The sequence below is a fragment of the Aspergillus sclerotioniger genome (assembly GCF_003184525.1).
Source record: "Aspergillus sclerotioniger CBS 115572 chromosome Unknown BO94scaffold_2, whole genome shotgun sequence".
Classification (NCBI taxonomy): domain Eukaryota; kingdom Fungi; phylum Ascomycota; class Eurotiomycetes; order Eurotiales; family Aspergillaceae; genus Aspergillus; species Aspergillus sclerotioniger.
Window position 1 is genome coordinate 1,141,315 of NW_020290992.1, and position 19,603 is coordinate 1,160,917.

Sequence of the window (19,603 nt, forward strand, 5' to 3'; positions counted from 1 at the left end):
TTCCCCTGAAGTGTACCGGCTGGCCATCTGCAGCCTGCAACTGAAAACACGCCCGCCGCGTCCCAACTGACGACCACCTACTTATCTGACGGCACTGGCCGAAGTCGACTACTGGAGTTTATTATGAACCCCTAACTGCCTTCATTTCTTCTACCCCACACCTTTTCTCCCCCGTCTTCTTCGTTCCTTCTCCCATCCGTTGGAGGCCCGTTTAATTCTCCCCCATCCGCCGCCGACACCGCGCCCGTTTCCCGTCAACATACTAGCAAGCATTCTTCCCGCAACTCCCCCCCCTGTGATAACCTTCGGTCGGCCTCTATGAGTTTCGCGGGTCGTCTATCATAGAGTTACAGTTATGGAGGTTGCCAACGCAGAGGTCTCAAACGGCGTCCCTGCGCCAGCGCAGACACCTTTGGTCGATTCACATGCAGTGATAGACTATCTGAGCGAAGTGCTGCGGGCGACTTTGGGAGCTTTGAGAAGTGAACTCGAAAGCACTGGCAGTTTACTTTCTGCAGCAAAGTACAACGAGACCGTGCAGCGGTGTACGCGATTCGCCTCAGAGTCGCAAGTCGCTCTTTATATTCAGAAGGATGTTGTGGCCTCCGAAGAAGTAAATGGAACTGAGCCAACTGAAGGTACGTTGTGCACATCTGCTCCTAACTGCAGCATACTGAACAAGACTTGCTCCTAGAACTATCCTCTCAATATGTCTACAACCTCTCCGCCGAGATTTCGTCCTCTTCTACTACCGTTGCGACGGTTGCTTTCATCAAACGCCCGGCCGCCATCGACCCGTCGCTCGCTATAGCGGACCAAATAAATGTCATGAACTTTCCTGGCCCGGCATCTCTCAGCAATGCTCAATCTCAACAGGGCACTTCCCTGTCGCCGTACGAGATCTTGCATTTGCTGGTACACCACGGACTGAATCCCTACTTCGAAGCCAACACTCGTAGCCAGGAAGCGGCGAGTGGCTCAAAGCCTAGGACGGACACAGAGGCAAAGACAGGTGTATCTAGTACGAAGAAGAAATTCGCGGAACTAGAACTTGGTCTTCGGCACTTGCTGCAGAATGTTGAAATCCCGGCCTTGAACCTGCCACTTCACGAAGTGGTCCAGGCTGCCCTAGTCGATGCGGAAAAGCGAGGAATCAAACCTTCCGTGGAACTGATTGACCCCGCCATCCTGGAGAATAGTACGTTTGTCAACAGCATTCAGAATACCGTGAATGCCTGGATTCGGTCCATTCAAACCATTACCAAGATGTCCCGCGACGCCGATAGTGATTCGGCAGCCCAAGAAATCAACTTCTGGTTGTCGATGGAAACCGCCCTGGAGGGGATTGAGAATCAATTGCGGGGTGACGGAGTTCAACTGACAATGGACATTCTTCGCCACGCAAAGCGTTATCAGGCTACTCTGAGTTTCGTAGCTGACACAGGTTTGCGCGAGGCCACCGACCTAGTCCAGAAGTACAATCAGCTCATGCGAGATTTCCCCCTGGATGAACTTCTCTCGGCGACTACCCTACAGAAGGTGCAAGAATCTCTCAACCTGATTTTCAACCATCTCAATAAGAAGTTGAAAATCTGTCCCTACCCCATCAAGCGTGCTCTTGCTCTTGTGGAAGCTATCTCTGGGGATCTCGACAAACAGATTCACTCTTTGCTCCATGGCCGGACAATATTACACCTTGATTACCGCGAGTTTCGCTCTCTCATGAAGACTGCTGGCGCAATCTGGCGGACCTGGGACGAAAATCTCAAGGAATTCACCAACGTTGCTCGAGAGTCTACGCGACGTCGAAACGAGAAGTTTATACCCATCAAGATCGCCGCGCGGCATGAAAAGACCCAGGAACGATTGAAATACATCAACACATTCCGCGTCAACCATGAGCAGCTTCAGAGAACGATCGTGAACGTCCTTGGCCCAAAGAGTACGTCTGCGGGGGATACGGCTGCTGGAGCTGGTTCTGATGGGGCTGTCATTGTTGAGGAGATTGGAGATGTAGATGCCGTTGAGGAAGTCGCGCAAGCTTACGCTGCCCTGCGGAATGTGGATGTGCTTGACGTCTCGCCGGACGGAACTCAGCAGTGGATCAAGGAGGAGATCGCCTACAATGAACGTACTTCCCGCGTTGAGAATTCCATCATTGCCCGCCTTCGAGACCGTCTCGCTACAGCGAAAAATGCCAACGAGATGTTCCGTGTCTTCTCTAAGTTCAACGCTCTTCTCGTCCGCCCCAAGATCCGAGGTGCAATCGGCGAGTACCAAACCCAGCTCATTGAAAACGTCAAGCAAGATATTTCTTCGCTACATGAGCGGTTCAAGCAACAATATGGACACTCCGAAGCACATGCAATGGCGCAATTGCGAGATCTGCCCCCTGTATCAGGCGCTATCGTTTGGGCACGCCAGATCGAGCATCAGCTGGATGGGTACATGGGCAAGGTGGCGAACGTCCTGGGAGAGGACTGGGCTCTGCACTCCGAAGGCCAGAAGCTCCTGGCTGAAAGCAACCTGTTCCGCAAGAAGCTGGACACTCGGCCGGTCTTTGAGTCATGGTTACACGACGTTCAGAGACGGCACATTACAATTTCTGGTCGACTTTTCAACATTGTTCGCAATCGAGCCGCGGGAAACACACTTGAACTGATCGTCAACTTCGATGCGCAAATTATTGCCCTCTTCAAGGAAGTTCGAAACCTTATATGGCTTAACTTCCAGGTCCCACATGCGGTGAGCAACATCTCGAAAGAAGCCAAGCGCGTGTACCCGTACGCCATTAGTTTGATGGAGAGTGTCCGAACTCTGCTCCAAACTAATCGCTCTATTGCGGCTATGACTGAGGTTGCGATTCTATTGAACGGATATGTCAACGATGCTCAAAGTATGATCATCAAGGGTGTTCCCCTCCGGTGGGAATCGTTTGTCCACTCGTATGAGCTTCATGTCAAGCAGTCAGCCTTGGCGAACGGAGCCATTGATGCGGCTATTCCAACCAGAGGTGAGAGCAAGCATGTTCAGTTTGTTCGCGAATTTGCTGGATCAGCCTCGGTACTCCAATCCAAAACGGCTGTTTTGGCTTCGATCAACGAGAGTATCCAGAAGGCAACCCATGAACTCAAGACTTGCCCTTATGAGGCGGCCGCATTTAGACAGCGCCTAGATGCTATCCAGGTTGCCGTAGATAAGTTGAACCTGGAGAACTACGTCAACCTGGGCTATTGGGTTGCCAACCTGAACCAGAAGATCGAATCGATCTTGCGCGAACGGCTCCATCGTGCTATTCGCGAGTGGATTAGCTCCTTCCAGGAAGCAAGTTACAGCCCGCAAAGCCTTCAGACATCGAGCGGAGTGCAAACAGGTGAAGCAGAGACGCTTTCGTACGACATCGAGTTCCCGGAGCTCATCCACGAGATCTCCATGCGTAACCAATTCCTCCACCTCGACCCGCCCCTACAGTATGCTCGCGCGAGCTGGTTCTCGCACTTTGATAATTGGCTTGGTGTTATCTGCAATCTTGAGAAGATTAAGTCGTCTCGTTATCAGATTTCGATTGATGTCCAGAAGGTCCAGCTCTCTGAAGCATGCTTTGCAACTCTCCCGCAGCATTGCACGAACGAGCTGAGCCAAGTTTACAACGCAGTCGAATCAAGATTGAATGAAGTGTCTGCGTATGTCGACAAATGGCTGCAGTTCCAGTCCCTGTGGGATTTGCAATCCGAACAAGTTTATGACATCTTGGGCGACGACTTGTCTCAGTGGCTCCAGTTACTCCAGGAGATTCGCAAGAGCCGTGCTACCTTCGACACATCGGAGGTCAGCAAGTCTTTCGGTAATATCAGAATCGACTACGAGCAGGTTCAGACCCGAGTCAATGCCAAGTATGATCAGTGGCAACATGAAATTCTACTAAGGTTTGGCTCTAAGCTCGGAGGTCGAATGAGAGAGGTCCATTCCGAGATCGCCGCTGCCCGACGTGACTTGGAAGGACAAACCCTGGAGGCTGCCTCTACGGCGCACGCTGTTTCGTTTATCACGATTGTTCAGCAATGCAAGCGCAAGGCGAAGGTTTGGGAACCGGAAGTCGACCTTTTCCGGCAAGGTCAGGCAACGCTTGCTCGCCAACGCTATCAATTCCCCAGCGACTGGCTTCACGTAGAGAACGTCGATGGCGAATGGGCCGCCCTGAACGAATTGCTCGCACGGAAGAGTAAGATCGTCCAGGATCAAACAGAAGGATTGCGTGCAAAGATTTCGGCGGAAGACAAAGTTATTAGCGACAAGATCACAGAAGTGATCAGCCAGTGGAACGAGGAAAAGCCTGTGTCTGGTACCATTCCGCCCGAAGAAGCATCTCGCACTTTGAGCTTGTTTCAGTCTCGCCTTGAATCTCTCCAGTCCGAGTACGAGATGGTATCAAAGGCGAAAGAGGCCCTTGACCTCCCAGCGGGCGTTGAATCTTCATTGCCGGCAATTCTGGAAGAGGTCCAGGATTTCATGTCTGTTTGGGCGGCTCTGTCGACAATCTGGAAGAGCCTTAACGACCTCAAGGACATGCTCTGGACGAGTGTGCAGCCGAGAAAGTTGCGCCAATCCATTGATGGTTTGATCAAGATGACCAAGGAAATGCCTAGCCGCATGCGCCAATATGCAGCTTTCGAACATATTCAGAACGTGCTGCGACAGCTTTTAAAGGTCAACCCCTTGCTTTCTGATATGAAGTCCGAGGCCGTCCGCGAGAGGCACTGGCAAAAGATTTACAAGGCACTGAAGCCAGGCAAGCGATTCTCTCTCGTGTCGCTCACACTCGGGGACGTGTGGGATCTCCAGCTTGCCGCAAGTGAGACGATCATCCGAAATATCATCGCACAAGCGCAAGGCGAGATGGCGCTCGAAGAGTTCTTGAAGTCCGTTCGCGAGACATGGCAGAATTACTCCCTTGATCTTATCAATTACCAGAACAAATGCCGACTCATCCGTGGGTTCGATGATTTGTTCGCCAAGTGCAGCGAGAACCTGAACTCCCTTCAGGCAATGAAGCATTCCCCGTACTATAAAGAGTTTGAGGAAGAAGCTTCCTCCTGGGAGGACAAGCTAAACCGAGTGCACGTTCTCTTTGATGTCTGGATCGACGTGCAGAGACAGTGGGTATATCTTGAGGGTGTCTTCACCGGCAATGCGGACATCAAGCACCTTCTTCCCCTCGAATCCAGTCGTTTCCAAAACATCAACTCGGAGTTCTTTGCCGTGATGAAGAAAGTATACAAGTCCCCATTCGTACTGGATGTGCTAGCCATCAATGGCGTGCAAAAATCATTGGAGAGATTGGCCGAACTACTGAACAAGATTCAGAAGGCGTTGGGTGAATATCTTGAACGTGAACGTGTGTCTTTCCCTCGCTTCTATTTTGTCGGTGACGAGGATCTTCTTGAGATTATTGGTAACTCCAATGATATCGTGCGTGTGGCGAAGCACTTCAAGAAGATGTTTGCCGGACTGTCAGGTGTTCTCATGGATGACGACAATAACATCGTTGGCTTTACCTCAAAAGAAGGCGAGGAAGTTCGCTTGAAGAAGGAAGTCAACCTTGTCAAAACGCCCAGGATAAACGATTGGCTCACTGCCATTGAGACCAACATGAAGTTGACGCTAGCTGAGCTTCTTGCCGAAGCTGTGGAGCAGTTCGAGCCGCTTTACAACGCTGCTGAAGTTGACCAGACTGCTTTCAACGATTTCCTTGCTAATTATCCCGCGCAAATTGTTGTTCTTGCCAGTCAAGTGGTTTGGACCAGCGCCGTCCAGAGAAGTTTGGAAGACGGTGGCAGCACTCTTTCGTCGTTGTTTGATTCTCAAGTCCGTATCCTGGAGCTGCTCGCTGCTACCGTCCTTGGCGAATTGGACGCTATCAGTCGGAAGAAGTGTGAACATATGATCACCGAATTTGTTCATCAGCGCGATGTAATCTCCAAACTTGTCGCAACGAATGCTACTACCCCCATGCATTACCTCTGGCTCCTCCAGATGCGCTATGTCTACCACGCCGAAGGGGATTTCCTCCAGAGACTGTACGTTCATATGGCTAATGCGAAGCTGAACTACGGTTTTGAGTACCTGGGAGTCCCGGAGCGTCTCGTCCGCACACCTCTTACCGATCGTTGCTTCTTGACTCTTACCCAAGCTCTGTGTCAGAGACTAGGTGGTTCTCCTTACGGACCGGCTGGTACAGGTAAAACCGAATCGGTGAAAGCGCTCGGTCTTCAACTTGGACGTTTCACCCTTGTCTTCTGCTGTGACGACACATTCGACTTTCAGGCTATGGGACGAATCTTCCTTGGTATCTGTCAAGTCGGTGCATGGGGTTGTTTCGACGAGTTCAACCGTCTTGAAGAGAGAATCCTGTCTGCCGTTTCCCAACAGATCCAGAATATTCAGATCGGTCTTAAGAACGGCGAGACAGATGAAAAGTCCCAGATTGAATTGGTTGGCAGACGACTATCTGTCAACAGAAACACTGGCATTTTCATCACGATGAACCCTGGTTATGCCGGACGTTCCAACCTCCCAGACAACTTGAAGAAACTGTTCAGAAGTGTTGCCATGTCCAAGCCCGACAAGGAATTGATTACAGAGGTCATGCTCTTCTCTCAGGGTTTCAAGCAAGCTAAGCGTTTATCGAAACAGACTGTGCCTTTCTTCGATCACTGTTCTACTCAGTTGTCAAAGCAGGCACATTACGATTTCGGTCTTCGTGCACTCAAGAGTGTCCTCGTCAGCTCAGGAGGTCTCAAGCGTACTCGAATTGCCAATTCAGAGGAGGATCTAGGCCCTGATGAGGTCATTGAGCCTCAAATCATCGTCCAGAGCCTTCGGGAAACGATTGCTCCTAAGTTGGTCCGTGAGGATGTTGACAGGATGCTGGAGATTCAGATGCAAGACTTCGCCGGCGTAGAGTACGTACCAGCAAACTACGAAAAGCTTACTGCGGCGATTCGCGAGATTGCCAAGGAGCAACACTTCGTTGACAGCGAGATGTGGATCACCAAGGCGTTGCAGCTTTACCAGATCCAGAGCATTCACCATGGTGTTATGATGGTGGGCAAATCTGGTTCTGGAAAGTCTGCTGCATGGAAAATCCTCTTCCAGGCTCTACAACGCACCGAAGGCGTCGAGAGCGTATCTCATATCATTGACTCAAAGGTTATGTCAAAGGAAGCTCTCTATGGTAGTCTGGACGCCACCACTAGGGAATGGACCGACGGGTTGTTCACTGGCATTCTGAGAAAGATCGTGGACAACCTTCGAGGCGAAGATTCCAAGCGGCACTGGATTGTGTTTGATGGTGATGTTGACCCAGAGTGGGTTGAAAACTTGAACAGTGTTCTTGATGATAACAAACTCCTGACGCTACCCAATGGTGAACGTCTCAACCTACCACCCAATGTTCGCATTATGTTCGAAGTCGAGACCCTGAAGTACGCCACTCTGGCGACGGTCAGTCGTTGCGGTATGGTCTGGTTCAATGATGATACTGTCACGCCTTCAATGATGATCTCGAATTATGTGGAGTCGCTCAGGACGCGGACATTTGAGGATCTGGATGACGACAGTGCGCCTGCAGGCCAAGCTGCTATCAAGACCCAGGATGCCCAGGAAATGCTGGCCAACATCCTCAAGCATCTGTTGCAGACCGAAGATCTTGTCCTGCAGTCCCTCGAGGAAGCTAGGAAGTACAACCATATCATGGAGTACACCTTTATTCGCGCCCTCAATACTTTGTTCAGCCTTCTGAACAAGGCCTGTCGCAACATCCTCGAGTACAATATTCAGCATGTCGACTTTCCCCTTGACTACGAGCAAATAGAGTCATACATCTCGAAGAAGCTTCTTCTTGCGCTGGTTTGGTCCTTTACCGGTGACTGTCCCCTGGTAGATCGCCAATCTTTTGGACAGTATGTGTCTGCTTTGACAACAACCGATTTGCCGCCGGACGGTGCAGCATCCATCATCGACTTTGATGTTGTTCTGCCCAAGTGCGAATGGACGAGCTGGCAGTCGCAAGTTCCCTCTATCGAGATCAACACGCACTCCATCACGCAGACCGATGTGGTTATCCCCACTGTGGACACTGTTCGCCATGAAGATGTTCTCTACTCCTGGCTTGCAGAACACAAGCCGCTGCTGCTCTGTGGTCCACCAGGTTCCGGTAAAACCATGACATTGTTTGCTGCCCTCCGGAAGCTTCCCAACATGGAAGTTGTTGGTCTGAACTTCTCCAGTGCTACCACTCCTGACCTTTTGGTCAAGACATTCGAACAGTACTGTGAGTACAAGAAGACTCTGAATGGTGTTGTGATGTCCCCCAACCAGATCGGTCGCTGGTTGGTTATCTTCTGTGATGAAATCAACCTTCCGGCGCCTGACCGTTACGGAACTCAACGGGCGATTTCATTCCTGCGACAACTTGTTGAGCAGAACGGTTTCTGGAGAACTTCGGACAAGACTTGGGTTACGTTGGACCGCATTCAGTTTGTTGGTGCCTGTAACCCTCCCACCGATGCGGGACGTACGGCGATGGCGGAAAGATTCTTGCGCCATGCCCCTTTGATTATGGTCGATTATCCAGGAGAGGTTTCGCTGAATCAAATTTACGGAACGTTCAACTCTGCCATTCTCAAGATTCTTCCTCTGTTGCGCGGATACTCCGAGTCTCTCACAAAGGCCATGGTTCAATTCTACCTGGAATCTCAGTCTAGGTTCACGCCCAAGATCCAGCCTCATTACGTTTACTCACCTCGTGAGCTTACAAGATGGGTCCGTGGTGTGTATGAAGCTATCAAACCCCTCGAGACTCTTTCTGTTGAAGGACTGGTTCGGATTTGGGCGCATGAAGCTCTGCGCCTTTTCCAGGATCGGCTTGTCACCGAAGAAGAGAGGAGCTGGACGGCAGATGCTGTCCGTCGCATTGCCCTCGACAACTTCCCTACAATCGACGATGAACAGGCTCTTAAGGGTCCGATCCTGTTCTCTAACTGGCTGTCTAAGAACTACGTGCCTGTTGAACAAGAGAGACTGCGTGATTTCGTCAAGGCACGTCTAAAGACGTTCTGCGATGAAGAGGTCGACGTTCCTCTCGTTCTATTCAATGATGTTCTGGAACATGCGTTACGCATCGATCGTGTCTTCCGCCAGCCTCAGGGTCATCTCATTCTCATTGGAGTTAGTGGAAGTGGTAAGACTACTCTGTCTCGGTTTGTTGCTTGGATGAACGGTTTGAAGGTGTTCCAGATCAAGGTGCACGGGAAGTATTCTTCGGAAGACTTTGACGATGATCTGAGAACTGTCCTTCGTCGCGCAGGTTGCAGAGGTGAGAAGATCTGCTTCATCATGGACGAATCCAACGTGCTTGATTCTGGTTTCCTCGAACGCATGAACACTCTGCTTGCGAATGCGGAGGTTCCTGGCTTGTTTGAAGGGGACGAATTCTCATCTTTGATGACGGCCTGTAAGGAGGGAGCCCAACGCCAAGGTCTGCTGCTGGACACTCAGGAGGAACTCTACAAGTGGTTCACCTCGCAGATCGTCAAGAACCTGCACGTCGTGTTTACGATGAATCCCCCTGAAGAAGGACTTTCTTCAAAGGCTGCAACAAGTCCTGCCCTGTTCAACAGATGTGTGCTCAACTGGATGGGTGATTGGTCAGACCAGGCCCTCTTCCAGGTCGGCTCCGAACTCACGCAATCGGTCGATCTTGATAAATCCAACTTCATTGCCCCTGACAGCATTCCGGTGGCATACAGGGATTTGAGCCTGCCTGCTTCCCATAGGGACGCCGTCATCAACGCTATGGTTTATATCCATTACTCGCTGCAAAGATTCAATCAGCGTTTGCAGAAGCAACAAGGCAGGACGACTTTCCTCACGCCACGCCACTACCTCGATTTTGTCGCTCAGTACGTGAAGCTCTTCAATGAGAAGCGGGAAGACCTAGAGGAACAACAGAGACACTTGAACGTCGGTCTTGAAAAGCTCAGAGATACTGTCGATAAGGTCAGCGATCTTCGGGCCAGTCTCGCCCATAAGAAGACGCAGCTGGAGAAGAAGGATACCGAAGCAAACGAGAAATTGCAGCGCATGGTCGCGGATCAACGAGAGGCAGAACAACGTAAGGCGGTCTCCCTTGAAGTCCAGGCTGCCCTGGAAAAACAAGAGAAGGAAGTGGCGCTCCGGAAGGAAGTTGTGCTTCATGACCTCGCTCAAGCTGAGCCTGCCGTTGCGGAGGCTCAGAAGAGTGTGAGCAACATTAAGCGCCAGCATCTTACTGAAGTCCGTTCTATGGGTAATCCCCCTGCTAGCGTTCGGCTGGCGCTTGAGGCCGTTTGTACGCTGCTTGGCCACAAGGTTGATAGCTGGAAGACCATTCAAGGTATTGTGCGAAGGGATGATTTCATCGCCAGCATTGTCAACTACGACAATGAGGGCCAGATGACCAGGAATCACAGGTTGAAGATGCGGAACGAATTCCTTTCCAAGGAGGATTTCACGTACGAGAGGGTGAACCGGGCTAGTAAGGCCTGTGGTCCGTTGGTCCAATGGGTCCAGGCTCAAGTCAACTACTCGGAGATCTTGGACCGCGTTGGTCCTCTTCGTGAGGAGGTTACTCAGCTCGAGGAACAAGCCCTGCAAACGAAGGCTGAGGCCCAGGCTATTGACAACACCATCCAGGACCTCGAAAGTAGTATCGCTACGTACAAGGCCGAATACGCTGCACTCATCAGCGAAACCCAAGCGATCAAGACGGAGATGTCCAGAGTGCAGTTCAAGGTTGACAGAAGTGTACGCTTGCTCGACAGTCTGTCCTCGGAGCGTACTCGTTGGGAAGAGGGAAGCAGGTCCTTCGAAACGCAAATCAGCACCCTTGTTGGTGATGTCCTCATTGCGGCCGCTTTCCTTGCCTATGCTGGCTTCTATGACCAACAGTTCCGAAAGGCCATGATTGATGAATGGGTCGTTCATCTAACACAGGCGGGTATCAACTTCAAGCCACACAATCCAATCACGGAGTACTTGTCCAATGCCGATGAACGTCTCACTTGGCAGGACCACTCACTACCGGTTGACGACCTCTGCACTGAAAACGCCATCGTCCTGAAGCGCTACAACAGGTACCCTCTGATCATTGATCCGTCGGGCCGTGTCACCGAGTTCTTGGAGAAGGAAAGCACCGACAGGAAGCTCACTGTTACTAGCTTCTTGGATGATTCTTTCGTCAAGCAACTGGAGAGTGCTCTGCGTTTCGGAAACCCCATTCTCATACAAGACGCTGAGCACCTGGATCCCATTCTCAACCACGTCCTCAACAAAGAGTACCAGAAGACCGGTGGTCGTGTCCTCATCCAGCTTGGAAAGCAGGAGATTGATTTCTCGCCATCCTTCAAACTCTTCCTCTCGACCAGGGATCCTTCTGCCACCTTCCCACCGGATGTGTGCAGTCGGACGACCTTTGTCAACTTCACTGTCACACAAAGCAGTTTGCAGACCCAATCCCTCAACGAGGTCTTGAAATTCGAGCGCCCCGATGTTGACGCTCGGCGTACCGACCTGGTCAAGCTGCAGGGAGAGTTCAAGATTCACCTTCGCCAACTCGAGAAGCGACTTTTGCAGGCCCTGAACGAATCGCGTGGCAATATTCTTGACGATGACAACGTCATTGAAACTCTCGAGACCCTGAAGAAGGAGGCAGCGGAAATCTCCAAGAAGATGGTCGAGACCGAGGGTGTCATGACGGAAGTGGAAAATATCACGCTCAAGTACAGCATTATTGCCCGCTCTTGCAGTGCAGTTTTCGCAGTCCTGGAGCAACTTCATCACATCAACCATTTCTACCAGTTCTCACTCCAGTTCTTTGTTGATATTTTCAACTCGGTTCTGTATCAGAACAAGCGCCTCGCTCAAGAAAAGGACCACGCTGCACGCGTTCAGATCATTCTTCGGGATTTGTTTGTGACCACTTACCAGCGTACCTCGTTGGGACTGATCCAGAAGGACCGCATTACATTGGCTATGCTCCTTGCTCAAGCCGCGCCCTACCCCATGGACAAGAGAATCATAGATATGATTCTTGACGAGTCGATGGAGAGCGTGGACCTGTCAACTTCACCCGACCTCAAGGAACAAGTGATGAACAAGATCTCTAATATGTCGCTCTTCAAATCAACCTTCCCAGCAGTAACTCCCGAACAATGGGAGCAGTTCTTCAGCGATGAGCTCGCGGAGAACTCAATTCCTGTCGTCTGGGAAGATACCACGGAAAGCATTGACAGACTGCTGCGGTCGCTGTTGCTCGTGAAGCTATGCAGAATGGACAGATTCGTGCCAACTGCAGAGCGTTTCATCGAGGCTGTCTTTGGTAGAGAATTGTTCGAGGGAAGCACGGATTTGAATGACATCGTCAGTCAAGTCACAGCAACCACCCCCATTGCGCTCAGCTCCAGCCCTGGCTTCGATGCAAGCTACAAGGTTGACGCCCTCGTTGAGCGCATGAACGCAACCTGTGCAAACATCGCGATGGGTTCGAACGAAGGTCTCGAGAGTGCCGACAAGGCAATCAGCAACGCTGCTGCCGCTGGAACCTGGGTCCAGGTCAAGAACGTCCACCTGGCGCCATCATGGTTGCAAAGTTTGGAAAAGCGGCTCGAGTCTCTCAAACCTCACAAAGACTTCAGGCTTTTCCTTTCCATGGAGTCGAGTCCCAAGATCCCTGTCAACCTCCTTCGTGCTTCCCGCGTCCTCATGTACGAGCAGCCTGCGGGTGTTCGCGCCAATATGAAGGATTCTCTGTCCTCGCTGTCCACCAGGGCCTCCAAGGCACCGATCGAAAAGGCTCGCGTCTATCTTCTACTCTGCTTCTTACATGCGGTGGTGCAGGAGCGACTGCGCTACGCTCCCAACCTCGGTTGGAAGGGATTCTGGGAGTTTAATGATAGCGATGTAAGTCAATACTGCAACCCAACCCCTGTCTTTGAAACCCCACTAACATGATCCTCCAACAGTACGAGTGTTCCGCCCACATCATCGACTACTGGGTCGACACCATCGCCCAAGGCCGATCCAACGTGGCCCCTCAAAAGCTGCCCTGGGATATGATCCGCACCCTGGTAACCGAGACCTACGGCGGCAAAGTCGACGACAACGGCGACTTCCAGCAACTCGAGAGCCTCGTGACCAGTCTCCTCACGCCCGCCGCTTTCGAGGACGAACACAAGCTTGTTTCCGGTGTCGAGAATGACGACTGCCTCACTCTGCCCGGAGGAACCAGTATCCGCGACTTCGTGGAATGGGTCAACAAACTCCCTGAGCGTGAACCCCCAACGTACCTGGGTCTGCCGGCTAACGCGGAGAAACTGCTCCTGGTCGGTCACGGTAACAAGATGATCTCGGATCTGTCCAAGGTGACGACGTTGTTGGATGAGGGCGAGCAGTTGATGATTGAAGCTTGATTGGTTGCCTCATGATCTCTTGTATTATTGTATCCGTTCTTGACTTTCTTGTGTCTTGATAATAGACTGCTTTTGTTGCTTTGTTCTTCTTCTGATGAAGACTCATGTTACTGGATGGGTTTGTGATATAGATTACTCTTGTTGTTACTATTACCATGATACATGTTAGATAGCCCTGGCGGATGGTTTGGATTTGTCTTTTTTTTCTCTTTGTATTATTGTATTATCTTGGGGAACATGTACCATTTAGTCCACCCATCCATCCACCCGTGCGTGAAAGTACATACATACCTCTGGTAACCTCTATCGTACCTTCCTTCGACTATTCCCCCGTATGCCCAGTTTCAATAGAATCAACGTAAATGTATTCAATGTATCACGCTCAAGCTGACAACACGCTTAAAGACGAACGCTAATGATCCATGAAGCAGAAAACAACCTTATGGGAAAAAAGTAAAAGAACCAACACCACCGAGAAAGTGTTCCATCCAGTTCAGAATTCCACCAAGTTGGCCGTAACGTGGCAGGTACAAACAAGAAACTTGCTTCACTCCCGAATGCGTGAGATAAACCAGTGCGCTAAACGAACGGATACTCCAAGACCAAGGGGACAGAGGTGGTGTATGGCGAAGGCTAGGTATGGTCGAAACCGTACAGAGTGTGACCCATCTGTTTGTTGTTGAGATTATATAAGTATTCTGTGTAGAGAGGTGGAGGATGCAGGGTAGGGGGATTGGAATTGGGATGGGACTTACCCTGTTGAGTGCGAAGACCACCTTCATTGACGAAGTAGGAAATTAGTGATTTGTGTTTCTCTTTGTTTGGCTGTGGATTTGATGTGCTGGGACTTACGTCTCTGGTAGTAACAACCTAGTATATATGTTAGTCTATCTGTCTGCACTCGAATAGGACGAATGATGAGGCCAGAGTATGTGGTACGCACCTTCCTTTCGCGACGGGGGGTGGTGGATGAGTCCATTACATGCACCACGTGACGAAGGATCTTGGACCTGTTAGTAGCAGGAGCTGAGTGCCGGTGCATATTGGTAATCCTCACTTCTGTCAACCGGTTCTTGAGAACCACCCGGACCTCCGCGTAAATCGCCGCACTGATTCGAACAACACCCCCACGACGAGCAAGACGGCTGTGTTTGCGATGAGTTGTGGGGCCAGTTAAGCCAGACTGTAGATTGGAGGGGTCTGCATACCGAATGGTGGGTCGAGCTGGGGTAGAAAGAGAGGTGGTTAGCGCCGAGACTCGAGGGATGGGCTGGGTACTCACTTATCCCATCGATGTTGTTACGCAAGACTTTGCTGTGGTGAGGTGACAGATTAGTAGTTGAGGCTGGGGAATCGACCACGGGAGACTTGTACCGGTAGCGTTTCTTGGGCAAAAAACGCCGACTTCTCTTATCCGTAACACGTTTGGGATCCATTCTTGCGGAAGAAAACCAGAGTAAATGGCGGCCTGGAGATGTGCAGGAAGGAAGAGGGACAGGATATGAGTAAGATATGTAGAAGCATGATGCCCTCCACTAGCAGCCTCAGTGAATGATGTGCCTTGGAGCAGCAAGACAAAAGACAAGATGTGGGGTCCAACCCAGTGAAGTGTGGAGGAGAAATACATGACTCAATAACATTAGATAGCCTGTAGGAGGTTTATGAACTATTAGGGATCAATATTTGCGTAGCATAGCGTGTAGATAACGTCAATGGAAAAATATCGAGCAACACTCAAAACGCCTTCAATGAGGTCCGTAACCATGCCCTATATACCTGGATCCGTCTATGAGATGAACGTGGCCTCGGAGAACATAGTTCCCTGCTCGGTGACCTCCGAGTCGCCGACCTTGATCTTCAGCGAGAGCTTCTCTTGGGGGCAGTACTATAATCCAGTTAGTTTCATCCACCAGAGAGGCGAAATACAGTGAGCATACCTGGAAGATGTACGGTCGCGTGCCGGCAACACTGCCAGCAATGGCCTTGACGAAGCCGGGCACTTCTGCCATCACGTCGATCCGGTCCAAGCGGTTGCCAAGCGCCCCGTTAAGCTCCGCATGAACACCCTGACCGTCCGTGGTCTTGCCCTCCCAGACCCACTTGATGGACTTGGGCTCGGGCCAGTCACTTTCTTGATCTTGGGAAGCTTCAGTGTGAGTCGCGGTGTTGTTGATACCCGCGTAGACGATCTCTCCATCTTTGACAATACCGCCGACGTTGACCTTGGTCGATCCGTATGAAGGCGGCGTGGTGTATTCCATCATGACAGCAGAGTATGTGGGGGTCTGGAAGTTGACAAAGTTCCACCGCGCAGCTATTCATATGTCAGGAGCCAAATCTCGGAGGCATCGGTACGCAGCTGAGACTTACCGGCGTGGTGAGGTTTCATGCCCTGGAGGGCATGGATGAACAACCCCCGGCCCTTAAGATCATAAGTCTTCTCCTTGGTCGTGATGGTTCCCTCGACAGCACAGCGGGGCCAGAAGGCGTGGCTCATTGAACCCCAGGGGTTCTCGGGATCCGTGCCGAAGTAAGAGGTGCCGTTCTTGCCGACCATGAAACCAGGGGAGGAGCGCTTGAATGTCAGGTTCACCAGACTATCCTCGTTTACGGCGGACTTGATGGTGTAAGTGTCACCATCTTCGCTGAGTTGCACGGCAAGGTTGTCTGCACCAAACGAATGCATGCTCTCATCAAACATGAAGTTGGTCAGGGGATCCGAGTGCCAGTTGTGGGGCGCGTCGCCGTTGAGGTTGAAGATCTTGGAGGTGAACTGGGCGGTGGTGTGTAGACCTCTGTACAAAAGCCAAGAAGGTTAGCATGTAAGATGAGAAGAAAGTAATGTTGCATAAACGAGGACAAGGGCAGCAACTCACGCAATGTTGCTGTAGATCACCTGAGCCATGGCCAAAGTGCCATCGTCGCCCATGATGTAGAAGACCTGAGTCTCGACATTGGTGTACTGGTGAGCGCGCCAACGAAGGTCATCCCTGGTGAGTTCGGTATAAGGGGTCTCTTCAGTCTGGCGAGCGACGGATTGAATGGCTTCAGGGCCATAGATCGGTTCCTGCGTACCGGCAACGGAGGCAAGACTAGACGGGCGGGGGAGATTTGGTTAGCAAACAAAAAACCGACAGTTCATCACAGGGTCCAACATACGTAGACTTGAGCCAGTTCATGATGGACGAGAGACGAGGTGCTGTGATGAACAAGTAAGTGAGAAGAGGTTGAGAAAATGAGAAGGTGAGGAAAGATGGAAATCGAATCGATAGCGCGCGGGGCCACAAGGGGGGTCGGGCGATCGTTCTATAGTAGCTTCCGGTGGTCTGGACAAACGCTGGCACCGCAGCACGCTGGGCGGCACGCGGCGGAAAGAGGGAAGCGCTGGGGAGATGGAGGTACAATCCGACACGAATCAACAGTCGGGCTGGTCTAGTAAGTAGTAGTTTCAACCAACTGGGAAGATCAACGGGGCATCAACCCAACTGCGCGCACACGAGTTGGGAGAGAATGGCAAGCGCCGACCGCCAACCGGGCGAGGCATCCGGATGACGTCCAGCACTGCATTTCTTCCCCTACGCTTTTTCGCTTGTGCTCCAAACGGCAAGTAACTCCGACCCCGCCGCGCCATCCCGAATCCAGAACCCCAAGAAAACCTCTCGCCGAACTTCCGATTGTTGTTGTTGATTGCCCTGTCGAAGCACGCCTGTCAATTCCCATTCCCCTCCAATCAGTCCTTCTTTTTCAATCTCTCCATCGACTCTAATCACCATGGCGAAGAAGGCATTGCCCAAGGATCAGATCGTGAAGCTCATCGTGGGCGCCGGTCAGGCCAGTCCCAGTCCTCCAGTTGGTCCCGCCCTGGGTAGTAAGGGTGTGAAGAGTATGGACTTCTGTAAGGTGAGTTGAGAATCCAACAGACAGATCCTCCCAGCTCTAGATATCTTTAAAGATGTCCGAGATGAGGCATTGGCAATGGAAGGAGCGCGCATCGCTCACGGGTCTACCATAGGAATTCAACGCCCGAACTGCACACATCAACACCGGCGTCCCGATTCCTGCGCGTGTCACTGTCCGTCCCGACCGCTCTTTCATGTTCGACCTCCGTACTCCCACTACAACCTACCTGCTTTTGCAGGCGGCCAACATCGAACCCCGCAAGAACCGAATCCGTGGTGCCCAGAACCCGGGACACGAAACAATCGGCAAGATATCCCTTAAGCACGTCTACGAAATCGCCAAGATCAAACACACCGAGACGCGACTGTCGGGTCTGAGCTTGCAAGGGTTGTGCAAGAGTGTCATTGCCTCAGCCAAGTCCATGGGCATCCAGGTTGAGCCGTGAAGCTGCACAGAGCGGGCGATCGGAGATATCGGTGTACTCTATATTGTGTCCTTACTACCGTGAGGTTACTGTCATTTCTGTCTTGGATTTACGAAATTGGCGTTACGTGGAACTGGGTCTGTTACCATTTGTATCATAGGCATTGCATGTTGTATAGAAAGCGTTGGCTGGTGCCTGAAGCGATCACATGAAGTGGATTTGACTTTTTGGAAATAAAGGCCATTGGAAGGTATCGGTGGATGTAAGATTGCCGGAATGGATGGTCCTGAGATCCAGGTGAGGTTCTGAACAGCTGCTGGTTGTCACGGCGTGTCTATACGAAGAGCGCAATGGATTGGATGGAAGCTAGACCAGCGACACAGGCACTTCTCTGCACAAATCAATCCATGCAAACCCCCTGCAAAACCCCTTGCTACTCAAACGATGGAATCGAAAGTGGTTGAAGAAAGGAAACCAAGGGTGATAGGGACATGTCTGCCATGCTGTCGGGATTGATATTGGACCCTCGCCGAGTTGGAAAAGGGAGCAAATGGTGAAAACCGAGCGAGACACAACAGGCTGCCCAGAAATACCGCCGAGCAAGCCAAGAGGAGGAGGATACGCAATTGTGTTCACCCACTGCCACTGGTGATCATCTGGTGCTGTACGATTAGCTGCAACCCCTTCAAGATGGAAAGGGAATCATCATTTCGTAATGCACGAGCAGGTTTCAATTCCTTCTACGGAGTATCTCAGCTTGGCTTGGCAGGTATGAAGGCGGTCTCTCCACGCAATTCCTCAATAGTGCTATGCTTGGCATCGCCCCGAAGGAAGCAGACAGGGGGCGGGGAGGTGACGGCTGGTATGTGATGGCTTGGGGGGATGATGCCATACCCCGGTAAGCTTGCTGGGGTTGACCCCCCACATTCTCGGCCTGGTTCTGGAAGTGTTTGGAGACCCTTGACAAGGTGCAGGAGATGGCTGTTGGGAACTTAAGCTGGTCGGATTGGAAAACGGTGGCAGACACGCCCGGCTGAAACGGAGGGCTCCTAATTGTTAAAATGGAATACTTGGCAGCCTGACCATCACAATCACCTTGTTTGGGGGCATTAGAGGCAGCCTCCCTGAGGGCCCTAAGATACGATATGGTCAATTGGTCATAGTTGTTCCTCCCCAGTACAGTACGGAGTAAAATATGGAGCCTTGGAGCCTGGAGCCCGTAGCGGGAACTTTCCAGATCGGGCTGGGTTCGGCCTCCACTCAATCCCAAAGCGGGATGGAGTGCCCCGCTGGCGTTAGTCCCGAAGCAGGATGGTGATGCTGTCCGAAAGGGCGTGCTACCGGCTTACACTGTGTAGACACTACTCCGTAGCCAGAGCGTAGCGCTCGACTAGTAGGTCGTTGTCCTGCAGGAAACGGTGGTCAATTTAGCCAGGGAGGGGAGCGGACATTTCCCAAGCAAATCCGATACCGAAGGCCCCGGCGATTGACAGGAGCCGTCCATGGGCAGGCAGCTGACGGACGGACAGATGATCGATTTGGCCGATTCATCAGCTGAGTGGACCGTGGGTTCGCCTTCTCTCCAGTCTGCATGCATTAAACCCACGCCAGATGAGATCCAGAAGAATCTAGCGGGGTAGACAACCAGCCCATCCTTGACAGTGGGCAGTGCGGATCGGGGAATCTGGAGGGCCCTCGTCCAATACTGTTCGCGGATGGCAGGCTGGCCGGCTAGACGGCACCGGCAGTCTTTCCCCAGCTGATAACTGCC

The 19,603-nt window shown here is 51.7% G+C and overlaps 5 protein-coding genes across 5 annotated transcripts; 3 read left to right on the forward strand and 2 right to left on the reverse strand.

Annotated features, from left to right (window-relative positions):
* Positions 1-63: 63 nt before the first annotated feature.
* Positions 64-13,599, forward strand: BO94DRAFT_138172 (dynein heavy chain). The gene is made up of 3 exons (XM_025605706.1): positions 64-638; positions 695-12,999; positions 13,062-13,599. The coding sequence occupies exons 1-3, from the start codon at positions 356-358 to the stop codon at positions 13,506-13,508; spliced, it is 13,035 nt and encodes a 4,344-aa protein (XP_025472605.1). The 5' UTR covers positions 64-355; the 3' UTR covers positions 13,509-13,599.
* Positions 13,600-13,909, forward strand: BO94DRAFT_138173 (uncharacterized protein). The gene has a single exon (XM_025605707.1). The coding sequence runs from the start codon at positions 13,691-13,693 to the stop codon at positions 13,868-13,870; it is 180 nt and encodes a 59-aa protein (XP_025472606.1). The 5' UTR covers positions 13,600-13,690; the 3' UTR covers positions 13,871-13,909.
* On the reverse strand, positions 13,802-14,983 carry BO94DRAFT_530579 (histone H4). Its single transcript, XM_025610706.1, has 7 exons — positions 14,791-14,983; positions 14,717-14,732; positions 14,566-14,653; positions 14,452-14,511; positions 14,361-14,378; positions 14,264-14,284; positions 13,802-14,177 (listed from the first exon to the last, which is right to left on the reverse strand). The coding sequence occupies exons 1-7, from the start codon at positions 14,942-14,944 to the stop codon at positions 14,142-14,144; spliced, it is 393 nt and encodes a 130-aa protein (XP_025472607.1). The 5' UTR covers positions 14,945-14,983; the 3' UTR covers positions 13,802-14,141.
* Positions 14,984-15,294: 311 nt separating this feature from the next.
* On the reverse strand, positions 15,295-16,687 carry BO94DRAFT_552669 (survival factor 1 family protein; the record flags this gene model as incomplete). The annotated part of the gene is made up of 5 exons (XM_025613612.1): positions 15,295-15,393; positions 15,446-15,822; positions 15,879-16,303; positions 16,385-16,600; positions 16,668-16,687. The coding sequence occupies 5 exons, from the start codon at positions 16,685-16,687 to the stop codon at positions 15,295-15,297; spliced, it is 1,137 nt and encodes a 378-aa protein (XP_025472608.1).
* Positions 16,688-17,055: 368 nt separating this feature from the next.
* BO94DRAFT_138177 (mitochondrial 54S ribosomal protein uL11m) lies at positions 17,056-18,208 on the forward strand. The gene is made up of 2 exons (XM_025605708.1): positions 17,056-17,408; positions 17,521-18,208. The coding sequence occupies exons 1-2, from the start codon at positions 17,280-17,282 to the stop codon at positions 17,851-17,853; spliced, it is 462 nt and encodes a 153-aa protein (XP_025472609.1). The 5' UTR covers positions 17,056-17,279; the 3' UTR covers positions 17,854-18,208.
* Positions 18,209-19,603: the final 1,395 nt, after the last annotated feature.

Excerpts from the sequence above, each read along its gene's own strand:
- BO94DRAFT_138177 (XM_025605708.1), top strand. The coding sequence starts at position 17,280 with ATGGCGAAGAAGGCATTGCCCAAGGATCAGATCGTGAAGCTCATCGTG. Across the intron at positions 17,409-17,520 it reads AGAGTATGGACTTCTGTAAG|GAATTCAACGCCCGAACTGC; the intron begins GTGAGTTGAGAA and ends GGTCTACCATAG.
- BO94DRAFT_138172 (XM_025605706.1), top strand. The coding sequence starts at position 356 with ATGGAGGTTGCCAACGCAGAGGTCTCAAACGGCGTCCCTGCGCCAGCG. Across the intron at positions 639-694 it reads TGGAACTGAGCCAACTGAAG|AACTATCCTCTCAATATGTC; the intron begins GTACGTTGTGCA and ends ACTTGCTCCTAG. Across the intron at positions 13,000-13,061 it reads GGGAGTTTAATGATAGCGAT|TACGAGTGTTCCGCCCACAT; the intron begins GTAAGTCAATAC and ends ATCCTCCAACAG.
- BO94DRAFT_138173 (XM_025605707.1), top strand. The coding sequence starts at position 13,691 with ATGGTTTGGATTTGTCTTTTTTTTCTCTTTGTATTATTGTATTATCTT.
- BO94DRAFT_530579 (XM_025610706.1), bottom strand. The coding sequence starts at position 14,944 with ATGGATCCCAAACGTGTTACGGATAAGAGAAGTCGGCGTTTTTTGCCC. Across the intron at positions 14,512-14,565 it reads TCAAGAACCGGTTGACAGAA|ATCCTTCGTCACGTGGTGCA; the intron begins GTGAGGATTACC and ends AACAGGTCCAAG. Across the intron at positions 14,178-14,263 it reads TGGTCTTCGCACTCAACAGG|ATGGGTCACACTCTGTACGG; the intron begins GTAAGTCCCATC and ends AACAACAAACAG.